General features: G+C 32.2%; 2 protein-coding genes across 2 annotated transcripts; both read left to right on the top strand.

The window, feature by feature from the left end:
- Positions 1–216: 216 nt before the first annotated feature.
- LOC110994191 (putative Polycomb group protein ASXL3) lies at positions 217–9,813 on the top strand. Its single transcript, XM_045629750.1, has 7 exons — positions 217–2,696; positions 2,773–2,838; positions 2,970–3,043; positions 3,159–3,577; positions 4,477–4,693; positions 5,715–5,825; positions 6,788–9,813. Exons 1-7 carry the CDS (start codon positions 578–580, stop codon positions 6,932–6,934), a joined length of 3,153 nt encoding a protein of 1,050 aa, XP_045485706.1. The 5' UTR covers positions 217–577; the 3' UTR covers positions 6,935–9,813.
- Positions 9,814–11,220: 1,407 nt separating this feature from the next.
- Positions 11,221–27,837, top strand: LOC110994215 (abhydrolase domain-containing protein 2). Its single transcript, XM_022260750.2, has 7 exons — positions 11,221–11,513; positions 11,966–12,138; positions 12,795–12,962; positions 18,397–18,580; positions 22,626–22,820; positions 24,178–24,332; positions 25,017–27,837. Exons 1-7 carry the CDS (start codon positions 11,359–11,361, stop codon positions 25,277–25,279), a joined length of 1,293 nt encoding a protein of 430 aa, XP_022116442.2. The 5' UTR covers positions 11,221–11,358; the 3' UTR covers positions 25,280–27,837.
- The last annotated feature ends 29 nt before the right edge of the window (positions 27,838–27,866 follow it).

The raw sequence follows: 27,866 nt of genomic DNA, 5'->3' as shown, positions 1-27,866 counted from the left end.
CAAACGAATTTGAATGGGACGGAAATTTCAGTCCAGTGGTATAAATATTTAAACTAAATAAAAGGTAGACAAATTTTCATATAAATTTGGTTTTCGACTTTCTACTTACATTACTGTTAATGCATCTTGGCCCTAGTACTGTTACTAAAAAACCCACCATATTTTCACGGATTTTATTAGAAGTTATCTGTAAAAAAATAAATATAATCTGTGTTGGAAAACATAAAGAAATTCGACTCCGTCTCCATTTTCTGTTGTTGTGACATTTTGGTAATTTTCATTCCCTACCGTGGTATCCGTGCTTTGAGCTTTTTTAGAGATTTATAAGACAGTTGGGATAGTTTGTACTAAATAAAATGGCTAATGAAAATAAAGATTAATATTTCATTGCAAATTTAACGTGTAATCTCTATCTGTGATGATCAGCACGACTGGCAACTTATGAAACCAATGTGTAGCGAAATACCCTAGACTTACAATGGGTTGAAAAAGTAACTGTGTGCGGCGATTACCTGTTCACTACATATATTCGTAATATTGTTTACTTTCCAACAACCCAACACAGCTTTAAATTGTTATGATGGAGTTAGATGTTTCGCCAGTTGAAAGTATGGATTTGGAGTATTCGGAAAATTCGTCTGATAATAAGTATTTGACTTGCAATAATAATGAGCAATATACTGTTATTCGTATTCCACAAGACAGTGAAAAATCCAGTAAACATTCCTCTAAAAAGCAGTCGAAACGAAGAAAGAAAAGTTCCAATCACTCTAGACCTCTACCTAGAATTATAGTGAAACCATTACCCCCACCTCCACCTACTGAAAATCGAGAATGGACAGCAGCATCATGTGTAGAATCAAACTCTTCAAATAAGCCATCAACTATGCGAGAAGTATTAGCAAGTATACCAGGTTTTTGCCTTAAACCTAGAAAAAGAAGTAGTAAAAAGCTATCAACAGCAGCTCAGTTACAGCAAACTAGGGAAGGCTGTATAGATTTAGAAACTCCAGACTCTATACTTGTAAATACCAACATTAGAGCATTATTAAATAAACACACATTTTCTCTGCTACCCCCTCTGTATCAAACTAAACTTGGACAATTGCTTCCTAGTGTAGATAGAATAAGTTCTTCAGGTCGTTTAAGTTCATCTAGTCTTAATAATGAATTTTTTGCTCGTGCCTGCTTGGAATGGCAAGAAAGTTTGTCTGGAGGAGAGTTTACTCCAGAAAATCAACAAAAAATGAAGACTGAAGCAGAAAGAGAAAAAACTAAAATTGATCCATGGAAAATAAAACATTTTGAACCATTTTGGGGTGAAAAGTCAAGGAAAGAAAAATCTACAGTTAATATGAATTCAGAGAGACCATCTTTGAAAACCACAATAAAACTAAGACCTACTGCTTCAATCACTAGTAGTAGTACAGTACCTAAAGTAAAAAAAAGTAAATCTTCTAGCAATAGTAAGAGAATGCGTTCTGTTGGAGCTGTTACACGGTCATCTGCTAAGGCAGAGGAAAATGAAGATGAATGCAATATGCCTCTTAATAATAAGCCTGTAGCTCCAGTACCTGACTTGCTACCACTTAAATCTACTAAAAGTCATACTCAAAGTTATGAGGAATGCCAAATTGATTTTAATTTCTCAGATTCATCAGTAGCAAGAACTGAAGACACAATTTCAACAACTCCAGTTGACCCACTCCTTATACCTGATAGTGATAGTGTTTCTGAAATGAAGCAAGATTTAGATATGACTGTCGTAAAAATAGAGGAAACATCTAAGGACTTTGAAGAAGAAAAATGTTGTGATTCCAATGTGTCCAACAGCATCAAAAGGTTAAGTAGTAATGATGATGAATATAAATTCTCTAAAAGGTTGAAATTCGAAGATAATATTAAAATAGCTCAAAAACAGAGTGATAATACTTTTCCAAATGATTTTCTTAAAGGAGATAAAAGTTTTAGTAATGAATATGCTAACTTAACATTTTCAAATAAATTAAAGTTCAATGTTGAAGTCACAGATTCTCCTTTTCTTCCAAATACTTTGCCAAGTACTGAGAATACTGGCTCAGATATAGACATTAATGAGAATAGTGAAGTAATGTGTACTAGTGATGACAATGTTTATCCTGATCAAGAACCTGGGGACACCAATAGTGAAGATAGTAAAGCTACAATATCTGCTTATGACTTTGATGAACAAAGTGTATCCTCTATTTCTAGTATAAAAATTGATGCTCACTTGGACACTATAGTAAGTGAGCAAAATGAAGAAAAACTCAATTTTAATACAGATACAGAGCATGAGGATAGTGAAAGGATTGAAAAAGACAATTTGAAGGAGTCTAGTGAGAATAATGAAGATGTTTGTGTACCTGAAATTAATGAAACAAAATCAACAGGGCATGGTTATAATCCATCTTTGGATACAGACACTAACTGTTCCTCAGAAGGAAAACAAATGGTGGAAAAGGAATTATATAACATAGAGCTAATAAAAGATATTGAGAATAAGAGCCCTAAAGAAGAACACCTAGAAATATCTCATGTAAATATGGATGGAACAGAAGAAAAATCTCTCGAAAAATGCAAAGATGTACAAGATGCTCCAAACTATTATGATGAACATTTTAAGGATGCAGAGTCATTCATAATGGAGACTGGTGGGCTACCTATTATTGCTTCTCGTAAGTTATATATCAAGCTATACATGTAAATTTATCACGTCTTATAATTTAGTTTAATGCAATGTATAATTTTCAGAAAATGAAGATGCCAAGTACAGTCAGTCTAATTTTATGGAACTGACTTCTTATATGAATGAATCAAGTGAGTGTAATGTTTTATCATAATTGTTATACAGTTTTAACATGTACAAAGTGTTAACATTTATATAAAATTATGTTTTTGCCAGATAATTCATTAATGTAAATTTCATGTGACTGAAATATTTTTTTTAGATGTAACAGCAGTAGTAACGATGCCAATTACACAAACAACATCTTTACCAATGATGGAAGTTACAAACACATCTGTGAGTTATTTTTTTATATTTTGTAAATGATATTGAAAATTAGGAAAAATATCTTAATAAGTAGTTATATGTGTTATAAGTAGTTTATGTAAATAATATATATAATTTATTGTAGATGGTATCATATCCGGATGACTTACAAGACCCAGCAAAACCCAAGAGTTCTGCTATACTATGGAAGTCGGAAAACGAGTGGGTGAATAATGAAAATATTATAACACTACATAATTTCTCTACTATCAACAATGACAGTGCTAAGTATGTGAGTGAAGATTCTAAGACTAGCATTGAAGATGTTCATATAAATGATGAGAATTGTATGTACAAAGAGGAAAGAGACGCAAATTTTAACATGGAATCGTCAAACTCATCAGAAAGCTGCCAGTCAATGAAGGAGGTGGCCTTAAAGGATAATGAATCGGCTCCTAGTGCAGTGTCGAGTACAACAGTGGCTAATCAATCCGTCAATTCAACTACTGTCACTCATTCGGTGAGATCTGGCAAGAAAACGAAGTTAGGAAAAGAATCTAACAGGTGAGTTGTATACATTTTTAAGCGTGCAAATGCTAAAGTGAGTAAAAATTTCCTTTGGAAAATCGAATCTTATTTATATGTATTAATTAAACTATTAAATAATCAGTTGCAAGATCGTGATAAGTGATTAATTGAAATGTTTTTTTTCTATACTGTATAAATATGTATGTATACATATTATTATAGGCCTATATTTTAATAAAATAAAAATTGGTAAAAATAATAATAATAAGTCTTTATTCATTTAAGTTGGTACATCTTTCTTTTCATAGTGTAAGATTTGGGAACCCTTTTAAGTAAATATACCTGTGTTAGGGTTCCCAGCTCTTCTATAACAAAGTTAATTACTTAAAATAATTTAACCAATTCATTTCCTTTTTATTTTTTACTTTTTAAACCGTTTTCATCACACCTGATTGTGTGCATGAGTAAGTGTGTGAGAGAGTGAATGAGTGAGTGAGTAAGTGAGTGAATGAGTAACGTGTATTTAAATCATGGGTCTCAAAAGCAGTTCTAATACTGCATAAGGCGTGATCATAAGCCAGTCTTTTATTCGGGTTTTTAGGTTGTAGGCGGTGAGAGGTTAGATGTTAAGCAGCCTATTTAATTTATTATATATATAGGCTGCTTACATATTGCGTCTAGCGAAGTCGGTCCTTACGGTCTGACCGACTACAACATCCCTATTTCTATTTAAGACCAGCCTATTCTCAAACGGGAGCGCTCTGTGGGTTTTTAAAATTAGATTCAGGACAAACAGCTTCCTAACGGAAAGTAATTTGCTAAGATGATAGAGCTCTTCCGATGGGAATCTGTAAAAATAAACATTATTTCTATAATTAAACTGAACGCCTAGTCAGTCTTTAGAATATTTCATTAAGAAATAATTTTAATTTTAGAAGCCGTAGTTCTAATAAAGTTCCACCGGGTGCTGTGAATCTAGAACGGAGTTACCAAATCTGCCAAGCCGTGATTCAGAATAGCCCAAACCGTGATGCTCTAAGGAGTCAGCTCAGGCCTCCACCGGCGCTCCTTACAAGGCCTAATCGACAGCCTAGGCCTCCGCCCCCGGTTCTTGTGAGACAGGTCTCTAATGCTGTCATACAGCATAATGAGGTATAATCACTTACATTTATTATATGCTTTCTAATTCATATCCGTTTTTAAATGTCAATCAAACACATACGATTTAGACTTACAGTAAACTGTCATCTTAGAAAATTGTTTTTTTTTTTAATTTTCAGTTTCGGTTCATTTTACTATAAATTCTGTTGAGAAAGTGCCTGCGCGATTTTTGTTCATGTGGTAAAAGGAACTAGTTTGAAATGTTTATGTCGCAGCCAACTAGCTTAATTAGTCGTTCAATTAACTGCCTAGCCTTTTAACTAGCGTCCTGAAAGACGTTCACCCAGTTGATCAAACAAACTCATTTGCCTAGCTGCACTTGCACTTGGATCGATGAAGTTTCATTACTTGAGTAGTTGACTGTTAATTTAAATTTAATTGCACTTTCTGCAATTCTCAAACTCGAAAGGAAACTCTTGTACTACATCACGTGTCTTGTGAAAACTGTCAATATGGTGTCTGCAAAGAACAATTTTGATGGTGTTTTCCAAAGTTTCATGAATAACAATAACTACAATGGAAGAGTAGTGACAATAATATTGTGAATTATATAATATTAATTTTAAAATTAAATTGTGCCTCAAGCAATTTAATTTTTAAAAATTAATATTTTTTTTATGTCATAATAGGTTTCACCTTTTTTATTTCTGCCAAATAATTACAATATGGTATAAATTGGCCTTAACATAAGCCAGCCAGTTTATTAGATGTTGTAACTAACGCTACGGCATAATGTCTTTCAGGCGCAGTTTACTTAAAAGGCTACGCAGTTAATTGAACGGCTAATTAAACTAGTTGGCTGCGACATATATATGCATATAAATACAATTTCCATATTAGTTTTAATAAAAGTATATAGTAAAATAATATAACGATTTGTATATACAGTTGAATATTTGAAAAGCTTTTGCATAGTTTTCTATTGTAACAAATTTACTTGCTCTAGTTAAAAATATTTGTATAATAAAAGCTAAATCCTTCACATATCTTCACAATTTACCTAAAATTACAGATAAATGAGAATCGACCTAACAATATGGGCCAGTACATTCTAGTTCAAAGGACACCAAATGTTGCACCCCGAGCCTCAAGCGCTCCTCCCACTAATCAAAATAGCAATATAGTGAGTATATTTTTAGTATGTGGATAAGAAAGCGACGATTTGAATAACCATTATGTAACATACTTAATTTCTTTATTTATTTATAGCCTTATATCAGAAAATTCAAAATATCTACATTAGATTTTCTTAATCGACGATTACCGATACTGTGTCCTCCATTATTCCTGATTGTATACCAATATCGTCTTAGTCTTTCCAGCCATTTGAATAATTTTAATCAATCCACCTTTCAAATTACCTACCTCTATTTCTTTTATGGTCTCTTGGTTGCCATAGTGTCACGATTTTTCTCCATTCATCTACTTCTCTATGTTTCTATTCGCACCTCATTTACATATTAGTTGGTTTTCTTTAAATGTGATGTCAGCTAACCCATTTTTATCTCTTGAAATAATTTATGTAAACATATTTATAAAGTTATTTAAAACACATTTATCCTGTCCTAAAAATATATTAAACATAGTGTGATGATATACATTTCAGTTAATTTTTAATCTGTAATATGTTAATTTTGTGTAGGATACATGATCTCCATTTAACACTAAGGGTGTGTTTCTCAATGTCCGGATAAGTTCCAAATAAACTTTTTATTACTTATTGGTAGGTTAAAAACTATTTTTGCGTTTCACGACTGTCAGATAGCTATTCGTCATGAAACGCGAAGTATCTTATTTGGAACTTTTATCTTTCGAATAATTTATGTGTTGCATAGCTATCTCTAGGTACTTTATCCATACATTGTGAAACAGGCCCTAAGTTAAACAAGTCAGTATTACTGCTCATATGTCAGAAACGTTAATACGGAAGTCATAGTTCATGATAGTTCTTTGTTCTAAAACCTTTCCCTAAGATATTCCGATTTCATTGCAAAAAAAAACAAATTCTCTCATTCAAAGCGGTGATTAAAGTAAGTTAACTCGAAAATAAAACAAAAAAACTAATTTTAAATTATATTATTACAGAATGTAACTCGATGTAGAAGCGTAGGCGCAGAAGATTCGTGTGTATGCAACCTACGGGCTATGATCCTATGTAAGAAGTGTGGTGCCTTCTGTCATGACGACTGTATTGGATCGGCAGAACTCTGCCTCACATGTCTCATACGTTGACCGCAATATAAGGGTTATTCATACCTTGGTTTCCATAGCAACGTTGTCAAAATTTGTTTTGGTGATATAGCTGTTAAAAAAGATCCTTCGTTGAAACTTTTCGATAGTTTCGTAAAGTATTCGTATAAATAAACTATACGAAACGTGAGTAACACGATTTCCAAATGTTTTAGTTTGCTATATAAAAATTGAAAAGAAAATTTGTGTGAAATGTGTTAGTTCCAAATGCGCCTAGAAACGCTCCTGAAGTTTTCAAATTTTTTTATTTAATTATAAATTTGTGCCCAGCGATCGTTTACTATTTATTACCTATATTCATAAAAAATATAAAATCATCATATTCAAAATATGTTAGACATTATTCTAAATGATTAACAGATTGTATGTAACCATTTTTTTCATTTAAGTTATGGCAGGGCACTTATGAAAAATTATATGATTCGGAACACTATTCGTAATTGCGACGTATCGTAGATTTTGACTTATGAACAAATACGTTTTATATATCAACAATTCGTTACAATTACGACTAGAATTCTGCATATTGAATCGGCTCGAGTTTTATTAATTTCGTATTTGGATTTGTTAAAAAAACGTGGACTATCGTTAGCCTTGTTTGTTACCATGGTAACGATGTAACCCTTAAAAACCGTGACTATAATCTTTTTAGTCCAAGTTTTATAATCGAACGCTTGATTTCAAAATTTCTGTATTTATGAGCTATTTTCCAAAAATCTTTATTTAACATGTACTTGGATATTAAAAAAAATTGCTTTTTGATGCTCTCTAAATTTTGTGTTGACGAGTGCGTATTTCTATTGTTATAGATATCTGCTTAATTATTATCTGTCTGTGAAAGAGAACCGGCGAGACAGTTATGCGAACTAATAAAATTTTTAATTACGCGTCATTTTATTTATACACAAAAAGTATTAGCGTATGTATTATTAAGATGATTACGGTTAAACGACGTAAGTTTTTCCAACATAGAAAATAAACACTGCTGGTACCTCAACGAAGACGGTTCTCTTTCCATATAGACTACTCGCCCTAAAGAGAGCCTTATGCCATACACTAATACATAGTTATGATTAAGTAACATTGGTCTGTATTGCAAAGCCAAATGAAAAAGTGGTTGTATGAATGGTGGTGCTATGAATGACCGAAAAAACAATCCTTTTCGAGTATAAAAGAATTTGCAAAACATTCAATCCAATTAATGGATTAACGAAAAAAACATAGACACGTGATTTCTGTCTGTGAGACAGATTAATTATATTTATCGTTTAGTATAGATGTGCCGTGATTTGAATGCAATAGAGATTTTGGGCTATAGAATGTTGAGTGCAACTTGAATATATATATATATATTTATACATTTGGTATACCTTACTAACTTGTGGATATACCACAATACAATATTAATAAACTGAATGTTTATACAATGTGCACAACTGTTTTTGTAGTAATAATACTTTATAGAATATCAGAAGGGATATATTTAGATAGTATAGTTCTGATATTGAATTATGCACCTAATATTAGGTACATTTAGATCACAGTTTAAGTCTTTTGCCATTATTTAGTTAAGAATCATTATTTCTAGCTTTGTTTCGTTAAGTCAGGTTGGGGGCGGAGACGTAGCGTACGCGATTAGTGCACGTTATTACAGATATAACCATTGTGGGGGCGGATTTAAATTAATTGGTTTTGTGTATGACATTATTTTAATTTTGAAAGGGTTTTGTTTGTGCAGTTTAAACTGCATGTTGAATACAAACAAAATCAAAATAACACAAAAAAATCCGTCATAAAAAACCTAGTTAACACATAGAGTACGCCATACCCCCGTACCTTAATATATGATTACATTGATTCACTTATCCTTGAAATTATACTGAAAATGCAGCAAAAAGATACTGTGTCGCTCTATTACTAGCTGTGTGAAAAGAATATAATTTCAATTCAAATTGTATCTGCGCTAATAACTATGCCTAAATTTAGTGATATAATAGATTTGTTTAGGATTTTTCTATTTCGAATAATATAAGTATGTACAGATATTTATTGTCTTGAGAAGGCTGATGAGTGTAACATCGGATTTAAGTATAAGTGTAGAGTTGATCGGTTTGTTTACTAAAAATGTAATTAATTTTTGCTGAGACCAGGTTCCATATTTTGTATATTTGTACTTTTATCCTTTTTAAACACTAGAGAAATTTGCTCACTACATATAAAATAGCATAATTAAATATAAATACAAAGGTCTATTTTGACATGGATGTAGCCTGGTTTTATATTATAAAATACCCCATTGCACGTCGAATTTATTTCTGTTTTGTAGTTTCATTATCAGATAGCGCCAACTTCATGACTGTGTGCAGCACAATGAAACAAAAAAACTTTAGCAGGCAGCCAAAATCGAGTCAGTCATAAAGATTGGTGTTTCTGAAGTAATAATTTAATGCACAATTATTTAAGGTGTAAATTAAATACTTTTTAATACATTGAGTATTTCAATAAATATGATTTACTTATATGAAAGGTCTAAGCATTTACTATTTTAAACATTTTGGTTAAAAACAATTGGGCAGACATCTGCTATATCTCAGGCCTCTTACAATTCATATTATAATTTTTATTGTACTCTTAATTTTCAAGTTTTCTGTTTACTTTTATATTGCTTAGGTCTTTGTGAGTACTAATGTTTCGGAAAGACTGAATCTGAAAAAAATAACCTACATTTGGTGCAACCATTCAACGTTTTCATTCATAATTCAATGTACAAAAATCACAAGTGTTATTTATTGGTAATTAATTTTAAGCTAAGCTCTTTCTTATTAAAAATTATGTTCTTTACAATAATTGAGTTTTATTAATACAAATATGGATATTCTAATGAAATAGGTATATAGAAATATACTAACGGACTCTTTAACTGCATCAAACTTCAGGATTACTTTGACATTATTTTTTTAATAAGTGTGCAATATTTTTGGAAAGCGGGAGGGCTTGGATCAACGGTTGGTAGAAATTTAATTTAAACCAGTCTACGGTTTCTAGAATATACATAAGTAAGGTTATATAATAAGGTTTATGGAGACAGGTTCTTATAAAAGGAGATGTGCTACAGGTAGAACTCGAGCAACCACCGGTCTGTTAACATCAAAACAAAGCTCAATGAAGTGTGTGGAGTAAACGTTAGTGCACGAAGAATAAGAAGAAGGTTAAAGGAAGCGGATATCACTTCTTTTAGACCAGCAAATGGTCCAAAGTTGTCTGTAGCTCACAGACAAGCTCGCTTAAGATTTGCGCATGGTCACCTAAATTGGATAGATGAGCATCCATGGGACGACTGCAGGACATGTTTGTGTCGCAGAAGAGTCTATCGTCGACGTGGGAAGCGAAAGTTGCATTGAGGGGCGTGTTCCTTTTGGAGGCGATTCGTGCATGGTCTGGGGTGGCATATCAATAAACGGGCGAACAGAACTTGTGTTCATAGACATGGTGTGTCAAAACGGTAGTACAGGGGGTTTGACTGCACATCACAGAGATCTTAGAAGATCACATGGTGCCTTACATGGGATTTATAGGCGAAAATTTTACTTTAATGCAGGATTATACCCGGCCGCACGCTGCTGCACAAGTTCGACAATATTGCGAAGAGGTTGGGAAACATACAATGAATTGGCCAGCACGCAGCCCGGATCATAATCCCATTGAGCATCTTTGGGACAATTTAAAAAAAGCTCTATGTGCGAGAAATCTGCCGAGAGTGCCTACGACAGTGGCACAACTAAGAACCGCACTTTTAGAAGAATTAGACAATGTTCCGCAAGATGTTCAAATAACCCTAATCATATAATAATAATCATCGTAGAATCCATAATAGCCCTTATTACGTGAAGGTAATACACTTAATTAAAACATAAAAAAACCCTTACATAAAGCTTGTGTCTTATTGTTAAAAGAGAGATAGAAGTGGATTCTACATTTATTTTAAAATCTGCCAATTTAATAATTGATTCAAGAAAGATCTACGTCTTATTTTAAAATCCGAATTTAAAATTAAAATATTTTTATCCGCAGTTCTGATATATTAAAGGTTGTTCGCCCGTATTATATAGAAAGTGAGTTATTAATTTTATCAACACAAATTAAACAACCGTATGCATTTCTAAACGAAAACTTTTATTATTTTGTACATTTTCTAGAACTTGAAATTGTTTGACAGAACTGTTTGACATTTCATATATGAGATTTCTGATTTACTTTGACAGTATCGGTTAACGATTCATGTGAAAGGCAGGGTGTTTTGTATACTCTCTCGCCTAGTACTTATTTATTTCTAAACAAATTTCAAGATATTAAATAATTTTTTTCTTTATTATGTAGAAACTTCAATCCGTACGAGTCAACCGAAAATGTCGACAGTACTTTTGGCCGTTATTGCAGTGATATTATGTATACTTTTCCGAATCTTGAACGTGAATAGTCAACCACACAAGCCTCTCATTTATGGACGAGATAAAAATTTCATCGAAAATATTCTCTTCATAGCTCCATTTTTGAGTGAACCGTAAGTTTTATATTTTATAAAACGAAGGTACTTTTATTTAAGACCAAATAGTTAAATTATTATAATTTTCTTAAATCACATTATATATATTTTTTTGTTACCTACTCATAAAATAACCTGATTTATAAAATATAATATGTGATAAATATAGTAATCATGAATAAGTTCTATAATTAAATAGTAAAAGCATCAAATTTTGTCATAGTCTCTTATGATTTTTTTATTATTATTTAAATTTTCTTAATTAAACCTTAGTGAATCATCATACTGTTATGTTATTTTCTTTTAAGTTTTACTTGTTACAATGTATACTTATTTTTGAATGTTAATATTGCTTTTTTTAATTTAAAACTTTGAATATTTTTTAAATATTTTGGAGAATCAGTATACCTTCAGTATTCAGTTAGTATATATCTATTTTCCCTTATTCATTACCTTCTATTTTGCTCCAGATATATACCAACAAGATTATGGGGATTCAGTGGACATGTCCAGACAATTTTGCACAGTCTCATTGGAAGAGTCCGTTGTCCTTGGCCGATAGGTGCAAGAATAATGCTAGTTCTACCTGACCGCTCTACTCTTACCTATGACTTGTATGAACCTGTTGGTGCGGAGCATGAAGGTTGTCATACTTTAACTGTTAAGACATAAAACCTTTTGCAAAGAACTCATTACCTTAATTAAAATTCTTGTAATTTTATTGAATATTACATGAGAAAGGTTCACCTACACAATATAATAAAGTGGTATACAAGAATTTCTTCAATTTTGATACTTCATTGAATGTAAAACTTGAAGGTTTGCTTTAATTTTCATTTACATGACAGTGATATTATTCCTCACCATAATGACCTATTAATTAATGTTTAATTAATTCTGACCCATAGTTTTTTATATGTTATGAAATACTTAAAAGGATGGAAATATGCACAGTGGTTATTTTTATTTTCATCAAATTTTAGAAGCCTCTCTGTTTGACAAGTTTGTCCTTTTGCCTTGTGAAGTCTTACTGTTTGTAAGAAATTATGTATATCCAAAGGAATAAGCACTTTAAATTCATAATATCAACATTATACATTTTATAAACATAATCATCTACACTTGAATAAACAAATTCCAATGGATATTTATTACAAAATACATTATTCTATAGAGGTTAAAAAACACAAGTGTTTTTATCTTAACATTGAAATTATAACATTACTTTTTACCATGATAAGAGTTGAAGGTGAATACTGAATTAGAAAAGATAACAGAGTTTGATATTTTGTTCCTTAGACGATGTAACAGTAGCCATATGTCCCGGTATCGGCAACACCTCGGAGAGTGTGTACATTCGTACATATGTACACTACTCTCAGCGGCACGGATACAGATGTGCTGTACTGAATCACATTGGTGCCCTCAACAGCGTTCCTGTTACTGGAGCAAGGATCTTCTCGTACGGTGAGTAATAATCCATACTTATTTATCCGTTTGTGAAAAGAAAGAACCGTAAGAAAGACTTGTTAGACATTGAAAATCGGTTGAAGTACAGACTCATCACACACTTAACAAAGATATATATATATATTAAAGTACAAAAATGCATAAATACAACACACAGAAATAAGTATATCCCATAGGTGGTTGGCGATACTTCATACTTATTTTAAGTATTGTTTCGAAAAGCATGTGATTCATTCTATTGTTTATTGTAATTTGCTATGTTTCATTTCTATATATATTTATTTGCATTCATTTTGTTTATGGACTGTTTCCAAGTACGTTTACCGAAACAGAATCTGATCAATAGCGGAGGGTGATTGTAATTAGGGTGGTTATAAAAAACCCAGTAGCGCTATAACCATTAATGTCTAGGCCTCAGCAGCCGTGGATTGGTTATTGGCACTTCTATGAATATTTAAATTAAGATGACTATATAAGATGGTCAAAAATGGATTGAGATAGGTTATTGGGTTTGGGCGATAGTCCATTGGTGCACGGGCGCGGTTCGAATCTGCGACCTCAGGGATGTTAGAAGCACGCTGAGGCCATTAAGCCAACAGTGTTCATGAATTTGTGTGTAAAAATAGAGTTGTGTTCATGCTCAATAAAGTCAAAACATGGAATTCTTTTAATTACGATACGAATTCTTTTTATAGACGTATAAGGAATTAATTATTTGATAAGGTATGTAATTCTCATTTTAGAAGCCAAATTAAGGTTCTACGTTCACTTTGAAGGTATGGTACCAAACTGAAATTATAAGATTGAATTTGAACTCAATCGGTTCTACGATTACCTAATTGAAAATGATGTCATGCGCCTGTTCACAAGTATGATACCGGCATGAGTCAACTCGAGATTTATGATCTAAGATTTTTTTGTATGTAAATAGGTATCGATCTTTATGCAATTTTTTAATTGCAGCTGTTTGTCAGGGACGGTAAATATACACATTTCGTCACTGCTGTTTCATCAACGAATAGTTTGCAGCTTCAATATTCACATACAAATTAGTTCACTTGCCATCATGTTTTTTCTTTAATTCAGAAGAGAATGTAGAAATTTTTGAACTCATTAATAAACAACCCCAAATCCTGTGGTTGTCTAGTTTTATATTTAAAAATCGTACTCGTAATCGTTTAACGTAATTTTATAAAAAATAATAATATCCTAAAAGTACCACTACTTATAAATTCACTAAAAAATAACCAGTTTATCTGATATTAACTAAAGTAACTGAATTACCTGTGTAGTAACTATTTTTATCTTACTAGACGGATTTGCATTTCATTTGCATAAATTATGCTCAGTCTGCAGTCTATGTCCTCGGATGTTATAAAGTAATACAAAAACCGTGACGCTATAACATTTCAGGTATGTGTATCTGTTTCGTGATCATCTGCTTTTCTGAAAAGTGAAAAGCCTTATACAGTCCGAGTCACTTGAATAGCCTCACCCCTAAATTTTGGAATTTCTGTATAAATATGAACGAATATTATTTTCATAATAGTATTAATTAGACTTCATGCGAAGTGCATTACGATACAAAACAAAACACGTACGAACCTGCACTGGAATACCGCGCCTCGCGTCGGTGCGACATTTCGTCCGCGTCACATGATTAGCCTCAGTGCTATTCGAACATTACTCGCGTGCGTTTGTTTTGGTTTTTTGGTAGCAATTCTTTATTTAAGCGTCGAATATTACGTATATATTTTTTTCGAAGTCTTATTCAAATGTTTAGCTAACATGGGTCGTGGTCGAAAATTAACTAAAATCGAAAGAGAAAAAGTGAATTTTTATTTGGATCAAAAACTATCTCACCGTGAATTTGCAATAAAAATTGGTCGCAGTCCTAAAGTAGTTAATAATTATGTGAAAAATAAAGAAAACTATGGGAAAAACTATAAAGGTCGTACAAAATTGGCTACTTCGTCAAGTGAACGTCGGCTTATTTTACGTGCAGCATCAAATTCTTCCAAGACAGCGCGACAAATTGCGAATGAAGTAAACACCAGCGCATCACTGTCTACCGTGCGATGCATTATAAAGTCATCACCATACCTTAAACGGCAGAAAATCAAGAGGAAACCTCATTCGCGCGATCAATATCAAAAAGCCCGTTGTTATTTGCTAAAATACATATGTCTTAGACAAATCAATGGCATAATGTTGTTTTTAGTGATGAAAAAAAATTCAATTTAGATGGTCCAGATGGTTATTCATATTATTTTCACGATCTAAGAAAAGAAGAGCGGGTGTTATCACGTCGTCATTCGGGAGGTGGCTCAGTAATGGTATGGGGGGCGGTTTCTTATAAGGGGCCTATTCCAATTTCAATTCTCCGAGGCAAACAAAATTCAGCATTGTATACTAATCTATTAAAATAAAAGAAAATAAATATTTGTAAAATTTTAAAACACCGGAACTGGATTTTCCAACACGATAATGCCTCTTACATGCGTCACAGGAAACAAAAGCTTGGTTTCAAAAAAGTAAAATTGAAGTTTTAGATTGGCCATCGAACTCTCCGGACTTGAATATCATGGAAAATATTTAGGGATATCTATCTCGCCAGATATTTGCCGGTTGACGCCAGTTTAATAGCAGCGCAGATCTTGAACAAGAAATTCATAAAATTGAAATAATTTGGATCAAAATTACATTCATTCATTATATAAGTCTATTCCCGAATGTATTTTTGAAGTTATTAAAAGCAATGGAAAGTATACAAAGTATTAAAAACAAATTATAGCCTTATTTATTTGTGTTTTATTTCACTGATGCTATTCAAGTGACGTACCATTTTCAGTACTTTAGTGTGCAGTTAGTACTATCTATTTATCTTATTTTTACTTTTTATGATTAAGCTATAGTAAGACGCAAATTAAGTTTACTTATGAAGTAAAACAGGCAACATTTAATATACAACATAATTTATATTAATTTTGGGGGTGAGGCTATTCAAGTGACTCGGACTGTATATCTGACACATCGATTTTTTGCGTCTAAGGCTTGCCGGTGATTGCACACAGAAATATATCTACCCCATAGGTGGTTTGCGAGACTTCATACTTATACCTTCGAATGATTTTAAATAGCATGTGTATCATTATATACAGTGAAAATCTTATAATGACATTGAAGGGCTACTTATATTTGGTCGTAAAAATCCGATAGTCGTTACAGCCGATGATGTTGATATTAAGTACTAAATGCAGTAGAATTCAGTCGGGACCTTTGATTTTGGTGAATTTAACCGGTATGTTGTTTTAAACGATGTCGTCGCTTACGGTTTTATAAACTGTTTCAAAGTATGTGGTGAAAAGCGGTAGATGAATTCACTTGCTTCAGATTTTTGAGTCTGTTTCATTATGATTTGTTTTGCTAATTAGCAAAACAAGTCTTAGGCTATCAGTCTTCCGTACTCCACACACGCCGTCGAATGTTCATTTTGTTTGATCTAAACCGTGCCTTATGTTTTCCTTCGCCACACGAGTGCGTGACAAACACAGACACAGTAAATCCATTTGTGCCAAAGCTGGTACGAAACGACTCAAGGGATGTTTATCTCACGTTTAAACTGCTAGGACAACACTGCTCTAGTACAAAAAGTTATCGATACTTCTTATATTACGCAAAATGTTTCACCTACGTTAATTGATAAAGAAGTATCCATACTGTTAACCTAACCTAAAATAAAAGGCCATTTAGATTGACCCTGGCAATGATCATTATTGTTCACGTTTTTACGCACGCGCCACTTTACTGCGCTTCCCTCAAGTCAATTGTAAATTAATGGTACAATCACTCTGATGACATATGATGGTCTATCTATCTAATCTATTTCAGTAATAAATATATAAGAAAAGAAATCGATTGTATCTATATTTTATTGTTTTGTATCATAGAACGTTAATGCCTTAAGAGAAATGCGTACGTATTGCAAGGCTTGACAGATCTCTTTTTAAAGGAAATTTGATCTCCCAAAGGAACTTTTCAATTCAACGTGTATGTTTCCTGGTTAATTCTCGAGGTTATAAAGGAGTTTCTATTATAAGGATTCTAAAATTCTTTTGCTAAATCTGAATCTTACCCATAGTTAACACAGCAAGTGTAACTCTAACCTATAGTAGAGAAATGATTTGTAACCACAAATGAGCGTACACTCAAAACCATCGGTCATTTATCAGCAGCTGTGCCCCAAAGTATTTTTTTATTTTTTGTCAATTTAACGCTTATAAATTAAAGGAAAATCAGTGTGTCTTATACCGAAATCAGCCAGTGCCTTAGTCATAGATAGCTCTTCTACTTGTCTAAATAAGTTGAAATATGAAGGAAACAGATAATATAATTAATATAACTATACCTCAAACAAATTAAATATACCTTTTACCTACGTTATGCACATAAAGAACATTCACCAACAATCATCTTTAACATTATTACCTTTATAATTAAGACAACGTATTAGACTTTCTTGTAATTAGACAAAGTCGGATGTTATGCTTCGTATTCCGGTGATATACCTAATACTTTCACTTGCCTTCATGTCAGCAATAAATGAATATGCACGTATTGCAATATATGTGACCCAATTAATTTTGAGCAAATATAATTTGCACGTTGCAAAAATGTGCTTTAATAATAGATTTTGTCACGCACTGAAACGGTATCAGAAGCAAGTGTGCCCTGAGAAATTAATAAAACTATTTAAAAAAGTTTCATTCATCGTGCTGGCTAGCGTGAAACTCTTCTTGAGGTCGTAGGTTCAACCGGGATGTATTATCCGCTTTTATCGTGAAGGAAAACATTGTGGAGAAATCTTCATGCCTTCCTGACCAACAAAGTCGACGTGTGTAATACGCAGATGGCTGATCCTACTTGCCTATTAGAAAAAAAAAATGATCATGAACTATATATCTGAATGCTTATAAGGTTGTAGCGCCATTGGGTATGGGCGCTGATGCTTAAATTGCAATTGTTTGTGTGTTATTTTAATATTTAATCACCCTTCCTATATCTTGCTAAATAAAGATGAGGTAACATACACATAATATCGTTTGATTTGCGCGCGTACTTACTCTTAAAGAAAACTTGTATATCGAACAACTTGTATAAACGTGAATTTATTATATAATTTAGATGACTGGACGAGTGCTTTTTACTTAATATATCTCTAAGGTCTTACGAACCTTATACATTTACTTTCAATTAAAATCTTTGGGATTTTTAGTCTACTGTTCCGCTGAATGTTTAGCATTTAAAACGTAAATAATATTAGATTTTAATGGTATGAAATTGAGGCAAATCGCTCAAGTAAAATATGTCTCGGGCGTTATCAACAAGGCCAAAGACTTGTAATTAATCAATATCTCAAACATTGTTTTAGGTCACACGGATGACTTCAGTTACATGATAGAGAATCTGATGGAGAAATATCCCAACACAAAGCTGATCCTAGTAGGATTCAGCCTTGGTGGCAATCTGATTACGAAGTACTTGGGCGAAGACAGGAAAAGGCCTAAAAATATAATTGGCGGGATCTCTATTTGCCAGGGATATAATGCTATCGAGTAAGTATATGTTATAGACCGTATATTCGATCGATTTATTACTAGGCTAAGTATGAGAAGTATTGGACACAAACACACACATGTATTCTCAATTCTGTAAACAAGACTTGTTAAGATATCTTTAAAACAAACTATAGTTACTTTTGTAGATGTGAAGTGTATGAGTGATCCTTGGAGTTATTTTCCAGTGCTTTTTAACACCCGGTTAATGAAGTCGTGGGTACCTGTTAAAAATATAATTGGCGCGTTTTATTTTGTCTATAGTATGTAGTCTGTGGTTCTTTTGCGAACTACACTACTATGAGTATATAATCCGTTACTTTCCTTAATTGATAACATCGATAAACTTTACCTCTTGTCTGCTATATTTACAATAAAACTAAAGCAAGTATATGATTATACAATTACAACTAGACTCTGCTAACAGTACCAAATAAGTATGAATAATAATCGCGATGGTTTTTTTCATGAACAGTGTTGGCCTAGTGGCTTCAGCATGTGACTCTCAGCACTGAGGTCGTATATTCGATCCCCGGCTATGCACCAATGGACGTTTTCTATGTGTGCATTTATCATACGCTCAAACGGTGAATTAAAATGGTGCCTTAGACTCAGGAAGTCGACGGCGTGTGTCACTTACAGGAGGCAGAGAAAGTTTGTTGCGCCACTGATTTTTTTGTTTTCCCAAAACTATCAATTATTATTATTTCAAATAAAATGTTTCGGGCACGGCGTGAGAGCTATGTATACGATTGTAATGTAATCTGAACAATAAAAATACCTGTTTTTAAAACCTTGACCTGATATTTGAGTAAATCTCTGATAATTCTCAGGACTGTTGCTTATTAAAGGCAGGTAAAATGCAATTATTGAGCCAACTGATAAAATTAAGTAACGTTTGACACTTGCTGGAACAGAAAAAAATTCTTACATTTTGCATATTATGAAGTAAAAAAAACATTTATTTCTGTTGTCGATGTAATTTATTAACTCTTTAAAAAGTACTTGAATCATCATCGGTATAAACGCTAGCCTACAATTAAAACAGAAAAAGTGCATATATAATGTAAATCTAGGAAAACCCAAAGTAAATACATGTATTGAACTCGTAAAATATTCTTTTCGCCTTTTATCGTTAAACAAAATACTTTCGTAATCGTTTCACAATATCTTTATTGATAAAAAACTGTCATTTAAGCCGCCTATATGTACATATAGAAAACGTTATATCATAACTATCTTGTTTACCTTGAATATTTACGCACCTACTATAATATACAGGGAATTTAATAAGTCCACGAATCTTGATTTCAAAGGTTTATTTGTTTTCGTTCTTCACTGCATTTTGATATTAATTTGTTGGTACTACGTATAGGGTTATCCATTTCTGATCGCCGTTAAAAAATTATATAAAAATTTATATATGCATTTACTGCAATTTATCGCATTAAAAAAAAATTTGTGATAAAAGTATGTCTGGCCTAATTTCAATTTACGACAGCAAGTTCTATTTAATGATTTACACAAATAAGAATACTGTTTTTATTGAATTTATAACGTTATACCCCATTATGTAAGGGCTGTCATCAATCACCTAGCTCCAACTTATCGATCCGTTGCAACTACTGGAGCTCTATTAAATTATTCATGCAATACTTTTGATATAAACCTTCAACTATTAAAATAACGAACGATATGTTTTCAACAAACAAGTCCCACACCAATCAATAAGGTCATACAATGATTCATTGCTTTAGGATATTCTAGAACTATTGATATAGATATCAATATATAGAACTCTCTTATATTGGCATATGAAAGTACTATATTTTCGTTTAGCTTTTTTATAAAAAAACTCTATAAAACTCAACATTTTTTTTACAAACAGAATTTCATCTATCGACATGGAAAAACATTTCTTACACGAGCCTGCATGCTTGTAATATAATATAATGTCCTCATTTCCTACTATTTAACTAGCTCCAACGGTTTCGTTCTTGTAAGTGTTGTTCAGCCCCAGTGCGTAAGCGCTTACTTAAAAGCGCAATTTATCTTTGTAACAAACATCCGTAAGAGGATGGGATTCCAGTCAGTGGAATAATTGTTTAGATTTGCAATGAGATTTCGGAGAGATTGACTAACCCTCAGTAATTGGAGAAGCATAGCAGGAGATAAAAGCCTTGACATTCACATTGTCTTAGTCATAATTAAATCTAATAATTTAAATCAATTATGATCTTAAAAATCATCCGAATACCTTTATATAAACGTCAGTTATAATTTTATTTTGCACTATACTGCTACGTCTCACTAGATAAGCACTATCGGCACGCACTTTGAGACTTGTGATAACCATTCGCAGACATTTTTAATTGCAAAAAGACGTATAAAATTCGTGTCACGCTTTTGGAATTGTAGTTTTGTTTTATATTCAAGAATCGTCATTCATGTGGCCGTAACAGGAGCCTAGTAGTTAAGAATAAATCGGAACGTTCTAGAATTGTCTGGCATAGTTTTCAGTGCATATCGCCATGTCGCATATTCTGGAAAATTTGAAACTTAACTTTTTAGAAACCAACCTTGGTTATATATTTGGATTTTCTAACCTTATCAATACTCAGATACCATATCTAAACATCGTCATTTATAACAAGATATTTTAACTAGTTTTAATGTTATCATTTACCTACTGTCGACCATTCACACGCTGCATTTTCTCAATGATTACGGTCAAGGGCACTAACTCTAAATTAACGCATTGACTAAATCGTTAGGATATAGGCAATGGTCTAATGCACATTCAGTTGGAATATGATAATTCAATTGTAGGTCCGTTGTAATCTTATATCTATTACAAATTGGTACAGAACACTGATCATATTGCTACTTTAAAATCGATGAGTTCGCAATAATGTGTCTGCAATCAAATATAGCAGTTACGGAAATTAAATATTCAAACATTGTTTTTATGAGTGCACATTTTAAATTCACTACCAAGTTTCGGTATGTTGGAATAAAATATTGCTACAATTTTAGAACTTCCTGATGTAAAGATAATTACATTAAAATAAATTAACGGATTTACAATAAGAACGGGTCAATAACGGACAAGTGAGGTTACTCGGTATATTCAATTACTTGAATTATATTGTGTACAAGTGTACTTGACATGATAACTTGGATTAACATACATAACTTATATTTACCCCTTTAAAAACTGAAGACTCCTTTGTGTCTCAAAAAAATAAAAATAAAATACGTTTATTTTAGAACATAAGATCATCAGGGTATCACTTATTCCACGTCATTAAATTCGAACCTGTAGGCATCCCTACTCATCGGCAAAGAAGACCAGAGAGTGTAGGCCGAGAGAAAAAGCGCGGCGTAAAAAACTCTCGGTACTCAATCATATACCTAACAGTATATTGTAATATATCAAATCCCAAGCTATGTTAAAGTCTTTGGTTACGAGTACTATTTATTTTAAACTTTTAGTTATTTTGTCGAATTTAGTATGTAATAAATTCTATATCCGTCAAATAAATTTTCTCATACCGCCATATTGAAAGCCAAGTCTAGTTTAGTTAACGCTACTTATACTTTAAATAAAAAGAAAGTCTATTTAGAGCATTTTAATACATCCTTTTAGTTATGTATAAACGAGAGTTAAGTTCGACAGCGGTCGGATATGTATGTTAAATGAATTTGTTAGAAGCTAAGTTCCTAGATTTAATTGTGACTTACTAACTAATGTTAGGTTACATAACTCGAGTTTCGCACGTTTTAAAGAAATGAAATTTACTGTTTATTTCGTAAATCCATGACCATGAAGACTGTGTGCTCGAAACTATTTAATATTTCGATTAACATCAATTTAAATTTTCTGATAATAACTAATTAAAACTTTATAATAGGTACATTACAGTATACATTTTAATTCCCTTTAAAATTTTCAGTAATTTCTTATATAAAACATATTAACCATAGTAAAATCATTATCTAATACTCACTATCTTTCTCTTATAGTATCATTAACCTTTTTCAGCACAATGGTGTACCTTCTCCAATGGCAGAACTTCCGCCGCTTCTACCTCTACATCATGACGGACAACTACAGAAACATTATAACGCGACATAAGCGAATGCTGCTAAACCACGACATGAAGATTAAGTATAATTTGGACGAGAAGATGATCGTTTCGGCTGGTACATTACCGGATCTAGATGAGGCCTATTCTAGGTAAGTTTGTAGTGTAAACTGCTTGCAGTGTAACAAGCATGGTCCATCGCGATATAACGCTTCGGCGAAAGCGACGAAATCAATTGGCTTTGGATTGTTTAGCTTGTCTTCGGTTTTCCATATAATGATAGTCTCTACGTAGAAATAAACCCACTCTCAACAATTGAGTAATAAAGAACATTTTAAGTTGCTAAAAATAGTAAAAACTGCGACGCTTTGTACTTTATTTTGTGGCGTTTTTGTCTTAGCCCTTAATAAACTCGAATGTCGACGGCATACGATTTTTCTAAGAAATTCGTTCTTTTATTTACAAATTGGGATTTCTTGTGTAGACTATTGTTGACCATGACTAATGATTAGGAGTAATGGATTATCTATACGTTACCATATTCTTAGTTGCTCACTTAACTTTAAATTAACAGACTATACGCAATAGCATTCTAGTCTGAAATAAACTATTTTTTTTTCTTCTCTCAATTTAAAGATAAGTACCTAAGACTTCAGTGTCCTTATCTATATAAGGACCCTAACCCTATGGTTAACGCTGTATATTAAGAGTTTATGTACAGTATGTGTATATACCTCTGAAATTCCACCTTAGTTAGCTAGTTAAGCGATCAAGGTAATAGCACTAAAACTGTATATTTTTAGTTGAGGAGTTTTATTTATTTCTGTCAAATTGTGTTTACGCTGTGATAGAGACGGATACGTTAGTTTAATCGGATGCGATTACACTGATTTATTTATTTATGAATTTGGGGATATAAGGTTTTAGTTATTGATAATTATTTTAATTAAAAATATAGGAACACGTCATTCCAAAATGACCTTACTAATGTTTTAAATGTTCTTTTCATTTAATTAAAACTTCTAGATATCTTATCGAAGAAGCTATAACCTGTCCTGTCAAACAATGTTCTCCTAAATGGTAGAAACAATATTATTTATTGTGATAGTTCATTCTGCGTTTGCGGCTTCTTTTATCAGCTGATCTACGACAAATTCTTTTGACAGTCGACATATCCGTAGATCCATATACGTAGATCTGTGATTACGATACTTTTTACATTAGTTTATGTCTATTTTTCCGCGACATGTTTATCAAGGAAATAAATTACTTAAGGTTATGTTGTATAAACTATATTTTATGTCTATAAAATACGTGCTCAAGGTGCCATTCTTGAGTCACATGACACAATCTGACAATTTTAATTTGTCTATTAAAAATTCAGACTATTCAAAAATCAGCAATTGTCCAAAACAGAAGGCCTCACTTGCCTATAAGGAAAAAGCTTCAGGGTTATTTGATATCGCCATGAAAATATCTTCATTAATACAATGAATTTTAATATTATAGGAGAGTATACGGCTTTAAATCCGTGACGGAGTTGTACAAATGGAGCTCGTCAGCGTTCTACCTGGAGCGGGTTAAGACGCCCATGATATTCATAAACGCGCGCGATGACCCCATAGTCCCCGAACCACTGCTGCCCATCGTCAGGGAATTTGTTAGTGAGTATCATTTACCTGAAAATGTGTATATATTTGATAAATTACGTTTATGATTCTTCTGTAATTTCCTAAAAAAATGTAGACTTATAATAATTAAGTCATTACAAAATATATTTTTCATAAATAGTGTTTATTCTCGTTTAGTCATACTTCAATTTCTCATTTAATTGTAATACATAATATCGTAGCCTAACACGCGAATATCGTAATAACTTTCGAATATTTTTTCGCATGTTTGTACGCATTCGTAATAAAGCAGTATTGGCTTCGGCGACTCTTATACCTGAGGTCGTAGGTTCAAACTCCGGCTATGCACTATTGTACTTTCTGTCTATGTGCACATTGAAAACTCGTATGTTGAAACATCGTTTGGGAACTGGCATGTCTTACACCCAAAAACTCGATGGCGTTTGTCAGGCACATTAGGCTGATCACCGCCTATTAGCAAAAACAAATAAGCTAAAAAAATCTGACTGGGCCTCTTAAAAGGTTGTAGCATCAATAGTTTGTCTATTTGAATAAATTGAAATCCCTTTTATTTGTCTGTACTTGAACTTTAATTTTAATTAAAATAATTAATCTGGTTTAGCATTAAAGAGAAGTTGCATCATTAAAAAATCGATCGGTGAACATTAAATGCCTTGTAAGATAAGATTTATCACTGATTTTGATAATACGTTTCAGGTTCGCACGATAAGAAAATGTTCTTGGAATTAGCGCATGGAGGTCACCTAGGTTTCTATGAAGGAGGTTTACTCTATGCCAATCCCGTGACATGGCTAGACCGAGCTGTAGTGGGTCTCGTTGGAGGACTTTTAATGGCACATAACAAATGCTCACCCAAAGAGCACATTGAAACTGACTGTTCCATATCAGACGAAGAACCTGATCTCATTAAATCAGCTACAATATTATACAGAGACCCGTTTGACAAAACACAAGCATAATACATTCCCGTCGTAATTCGGCATTTAAATGTTAACGTTCCATTTTACACATGTACGATTTGGTTAAAGTTTGTGTTGAAACGTGAAATGAAACGCAATTTTTCGAATTTCAAATGAGATTATGGTTTTCTGTTTGAATGAATGGTGTTGCTTTAGATGTATTATTGTATTGCCCAGAGCTGATTTAACCCCTAAGGCCGGACTATACCCACAATAGGCGGTGCTTTTTGATTCTCGTAAGAAAATTACGACTGATATTTGAATATAATTCCGGCCTCAAATGGCCTCTTTAGCCTAATATGCCAATATAGTTTGTACAATGTTGTCGACTCTGGCAGGCCTAGAGTTTTTGCTTTAATTTATTTCCATATTTTTGTGTTTGAAGTCTAATTATTTATGTATCAATTGATCGTTTAAATCGTATTAAATTGCATTTATTGTATGGTTGACGCAACGGAATTTTTGAAATGCGGTTAAATTAGGAAAGATACAGTTCATTTATTCTGAATGATTTGAAGTATAAACAAGCCCTAGCGTGTAGAAGAATCTCGATTTTATTAGCAATTAACACAATTTTCTCATTTATGAACTTAAATACAGTTTTAATGTAATTAATATTTGTAATGATTTAATAAAATTTACAGAAGAATACAGACGCAAAATAAAATGTCATTTTGATATTTTAACATAACATGGACATATCGTAAGAGCGTAATCAAAGAGTTACAGAGTGGAGATTGATTTGTGATCTGTGATAGTTCATTAAATACAATTTAAACCTTTGTCTTGAATAATTAGTAAGTAGTTGGTACTTACTATCATAAGGTAATTTTGGATACAGTACCTGTCTGAATAATAATGAAATTTAGAATCACTAACGATTTTGGATTTTTTGTTTTCATTATAATCTTATTTTTAATTTAATTTTTTACATACGCTTACATTATATTTTAAATTTAACAAATACAAATTTTACTCTTTGATTTTTTAGAATTATCATCGCCTCTCTTTTCTCACTTCACCTTCACTATGTCTCTGGTTAAAAATTACGCCTTATTTGTTTTATATTTTTAATAAGTTCAGAATAAATGGACGGTAGGTAGTGTTATTTAAAGTTATTTTTTAACAAAATATTGTGTACAGTTGAAAAATAAGTTGATGTCTACTGAATCACACATATTAAGAGCAGTATGAGTAAACGAAAAATGCTTTAATAATGATAGGAACGATTATTGTATTCGAAATTTAAAATTTATATTCCGGCTTTAAAGATTGAAAATCCAATCAATTTAAATTTAGAATGGTACTATTTTTTATTAATAATTAAATTCTAACATGATTTTAACACAGAGCATTATAAACTGTAAAATGATGTATTGTTTGTTCCTCATCAACTTATTATTATTACATCTACATTTGTCTGTTTATACAGATTATAAATATTTAGTAGCTAATGCCTTAATATTTTTTTAATAAGTGGTAGTGTTATAAAGCACAATAACAGGTTATAAAGTGTCTTAAAACTTGTTTAAATTATTGTATGAAGCTGTTAGCTGAGCTAAGGTTATTAATTATTTTTATATATTGCGTGTTGAGATGCCTTCTATTGATTGGCTTTACATTGAAACGGTAAATATTTAAGTGCAATATGCATTAAATTTCGGAAAAGTTTTCCAAAAATTTTACATTTGTATTCCATTCGGGGGGTCTAGTCAAAACGGCTTAACAGTAGTGTATGTAGAAAGTCGAAAACTAAATTTGTAGGAAAATGACAGCTGTAGTTGGTACGAACTGTCGACACTAGCTGTCATTTTCATACAAATTTAGTTTTCGACTAAATTTGTATGAAAACTACTGTTAATCTGTCTTGACTAGACCCCCGGGTCTGATTAATATGGTAGAAAAATTTTCGAGTGGGAGGGTGGATAAATTCAATGTCTTTCAAATTTGTCTTAAGGTGAAGAAAATGGTAATTGTAATTTAATATTTTTTTAACATTTACACGCCAATGGTAATGCCTGATCGCTCCGTGGCTATGAATGAAACACACGCAATAAACTTTTATAGTATTGAGTTATACAAACTCACTGTTATAAATAAATGTATGTTAGTTGTGAGTACAAATTGCTTTTTAAATTATTATTAATGAATGAAGACTAGAGTGACATGCGCCATAGATTCTTAGTTTAATGGCCTTTGTATAGACTCAGTTTTTTATATACATAGACTCTTATCTAATAATTTAATAACAGTTCGCAATAGACTAGAAAATGCTTAGATACTTTGAACAGCACATGAAGGCTAATGAGACAATGTTTTTTTTTAATATTTTAGATAATCTTCAAAATACAATATTTTTAAGAACTTCGATAGTAAATTGAATCTCTGTTTATCGTTTTACGTACTTATAACTTGTATCACATAGAGCGCGTTACCAACGTGACAATAAAACCTGCAGGGCTGTGTCTTTGTTTAGTATGTTAAAAATTGTTTGCTTTTTGTAACGATGCACTGTTCAAGAATGTTGTAACTTATTCAAATAAATGTAATAATATATATTTGGTTTTCTCATTTGACTATATATAAT

The sequence above is a fragment of the Pieris rapae genome, chromosome 10, assembly GCF_905147795.1.
Source record: "Pieris rapae chromosome 10, ilPieRapa1.1, whole genome shotgun sequence".
NCBI classification, from domain to species: Eukaryota; Metazoa; Arthropoda; class Insecta; order Lepidoptera; family Pieridae; genus Pieris; species Pieris rapae.
The sequence above is the reverse complement of the archived record's forward strand: the minus strand, read 5'-3'. Positions and strand labels throughout refer to the sequence as shown.